The sequence below is a fragment of the Rhagoletis pomonella genome, unplaced genomic scaffold (genome assembly GCF_013731165.1).
Source record: "Rhagoletis pomonella isolate Grant_MI unplaced genomic scaffold, Rhpom_1.0 Rhpom_scaffold_00002, whole genome shotgun sequence".
In the NCBI taxonomy this organism is placed as follows: Eukaryota; Metazoa; Arthropoda; class Insecta; order Diptera; family Tephritidae; genus Rhagoletis; species Rhagoletis pomonella.
In genome coordinates this window covers 45,835,452-45,837,324 of record NW_023458556.1, presented here as the reverse complement: position 1 = coordinate 45,837,324, position 1,873 = coordinate 45,835,452, and the positions used below count along the sequence as shown (strand labels likewise).

Below are 1,873 nucleotides of genomic sequence, written 5' to 3'. Positions count from 1 at the left end.
AAAAAAAAATCTGTAAAAATCAACGAAAGGCAAAAACTAACTAATACTAATTTTACACAATTTAAATATAAGTTCTAATTTTTAACAGAATATATCTGCTTTAACATACTACACAACGTTGGTTGGCCTCGTAGTAGGTGGTTGCGCGCTCGGCTTCGTCATCATATCAACGGCATTTTTGAACAGCTGCGTTTTAACGAAATCTGTAGCCGCCGAATTGAGGTCCTTATTTGCACCGAAATTACACTTAATATAGCCAAACAAATTGGCGCCATTAAGTGCAAGTGCAATCATCACCAGCAGTAACCATTTGAATTTCAAACCGAAAAGTGCCACCAAAAAGAAGAGGCCCCAACACACGGGAAATAGTATTAATCCTAACCAGAAAATGCGCGCCTCATTGTTGTTTACACGCCCCTTTTTAGATTCGAATACCCAATGTGATACACCTTCATCGTCTACGTAATTCCACCAGCGTAGTCCGACCAGCAAACGACCAGTAATATTCTTGACAGTCCAAAAATCTGCTGACAGAAATAGCACCACAAAAACAAAGCTGGTTATGAAGGAGTCGCTGAACCAGCTGCAGAACATGTATATAACTACAGCAGCGCCGCGGAAGAAAAGGTGGAAAAAGGTAACGTAAGGATGTCTACAGGATTAATTGATTTAATTATTTCCTTTATATTTCATTTCAAAAGTATATGTAATTTCTTACGCGTATTTTTTAGTGCCTTCACTTGGATCACGCATTTCATCCTCCTCGCCAAATGGAATCGTATCATCCTCTAGCAGTGGCACCTACAATAAGCAACAAAATTTTGTAGCGCACAAAAGCGCGAATGGAATTAATAGCGTTGAAGTGATTCATAAACAGGTCAGTTAGTAAAACCAATCCTGTCGAGTTAGAGGAACGGAAGCATGCAAACCTACATTTCTTACCGTAGCCGAAGCCATTTTATGCTAGTTTTTAAGTACTGCTTTACTGGAATGCAATTGTTGCGCCGATTGATACAATTTTACTTGCTGATGCAAAGAAAATTTATTATTTACACTTCAGCCACTTGTCTTGCTTACGTTTGATTTGACACTTGACACTTTATTTGACATAATTTGGACCGAATGTCAGCCTAAAGCAAATAAGCTATACTATCGGAAGTACAAGGTGCCTGTGCAATTGTTCCAATGCATTACCGGAAGTACAAGGTGTTTACCGAATCGGTTAGGGACCAAAATCCTCGGTTAAGGGCCCTACACACGCACTGATTAAACGGAAAACAAGTTCCCACCCGACCAAGAAACGTATCTTAGCGATGTTACATGTTTTATGATAATTTCTCTTACCGGCCGTCTTCACATGCTTGAAAATCTCGCATGCGTTCTGCTATAGAGTTTTGTTGACAGGGCATTTGACAGCATACTTTTTCATTGCTAAAATGTCGCCTAAAGCCTGATATACAGTTCAATGCGAGCGTGAGCGTGAGCTTTTTATTTTGACCAATATCTTTGTATCAAGCTTAAAAAGAAGGTTCGAGCTTTTCAGGCCAAATTTGTAATTGCCCCCAAAATGAACAATGTTTCTACTTTGAAGAATTCTACGAAATAATAAAATACCTGTCAGACAACAAAAATGATGGTTGAATGTATGCGGGATCTCGGTATACGAGGAAAAGTATGCTACGTACTTTTTGCGGTATACATACGCGGGATCTCACATGCGTCGTCATGCAAGCGAGATTTTCCAGCACGTGAAGACGGCCGGTTACCCTCGAGCTCCGTCTCGCCAAAGAATCTCGTATTTCAAACAGAATTTTGTATTTTCGCAACTATATTCGTTAATTTTTATGGAGAATGTATTCGTTTTATAAATTTT

The 1,873-nt window shown here is 39.2% G+C and overlaps 1 protein-coding gene across 2 annotated transcripts; it reads right to left on the bottom strand.

The window, feature by feature from the left end:
- Positions 1-6: 6 nt before the first annotated feature.
- Positions 7-1,083, bottom strand: LOC118734668 (uncharacterized Golgi apparatus membrane protein-like protein CG5021). Of its 2 annotated transcripts, none has more exons than XM_036464374.1 (3): positions 934-1,083; positions 719-801; positions 7-652 (listed from the first exon to the last, which is right to left on the bottom strand). In XM_036464374.1, exons 1-3 carry the CDS (start codon positions 955-957, stop codon positions 109-111), a joined length of 651 nt encoding a protein of 216 aa, XP_036320267.1. In that variant the 5' UTR covers positions 958-1,083; the 3' UTR covers positions 7-108. The 2 variants fall into 2 exon arrangements, with proteins under 2 accessions (XP_036320267.1, XP_036320268.1); XM_036464375.1 differs by having other exon boundaries at positions 943-1,083.
- Positions 1,084-1,873: the final 790 nt, after the last annotated feature.

Bases quoted from the DNA above. Each gene is read 5' to 3' on its own strand.
- LOC118734668 (XM_036464374.1), bottom strand. From the start codon at position 957: ATGGCTTCGGCTACGGTAAGAAAT. The intron at 802-933 runs GTAGGTTTGCAT...TGCTTATTGTAG, and splicing joins CTTCGGCTACGGTAAGAAAT to GTGCCACTGCTAGAGGATGA. The intron at 653-718 runs GTAAGAAATTAC...TTAATCCTGTAG, and splicing joins GAAGGCACTAAAAAATACGC to ACATCCTTACGTTACCTTTT.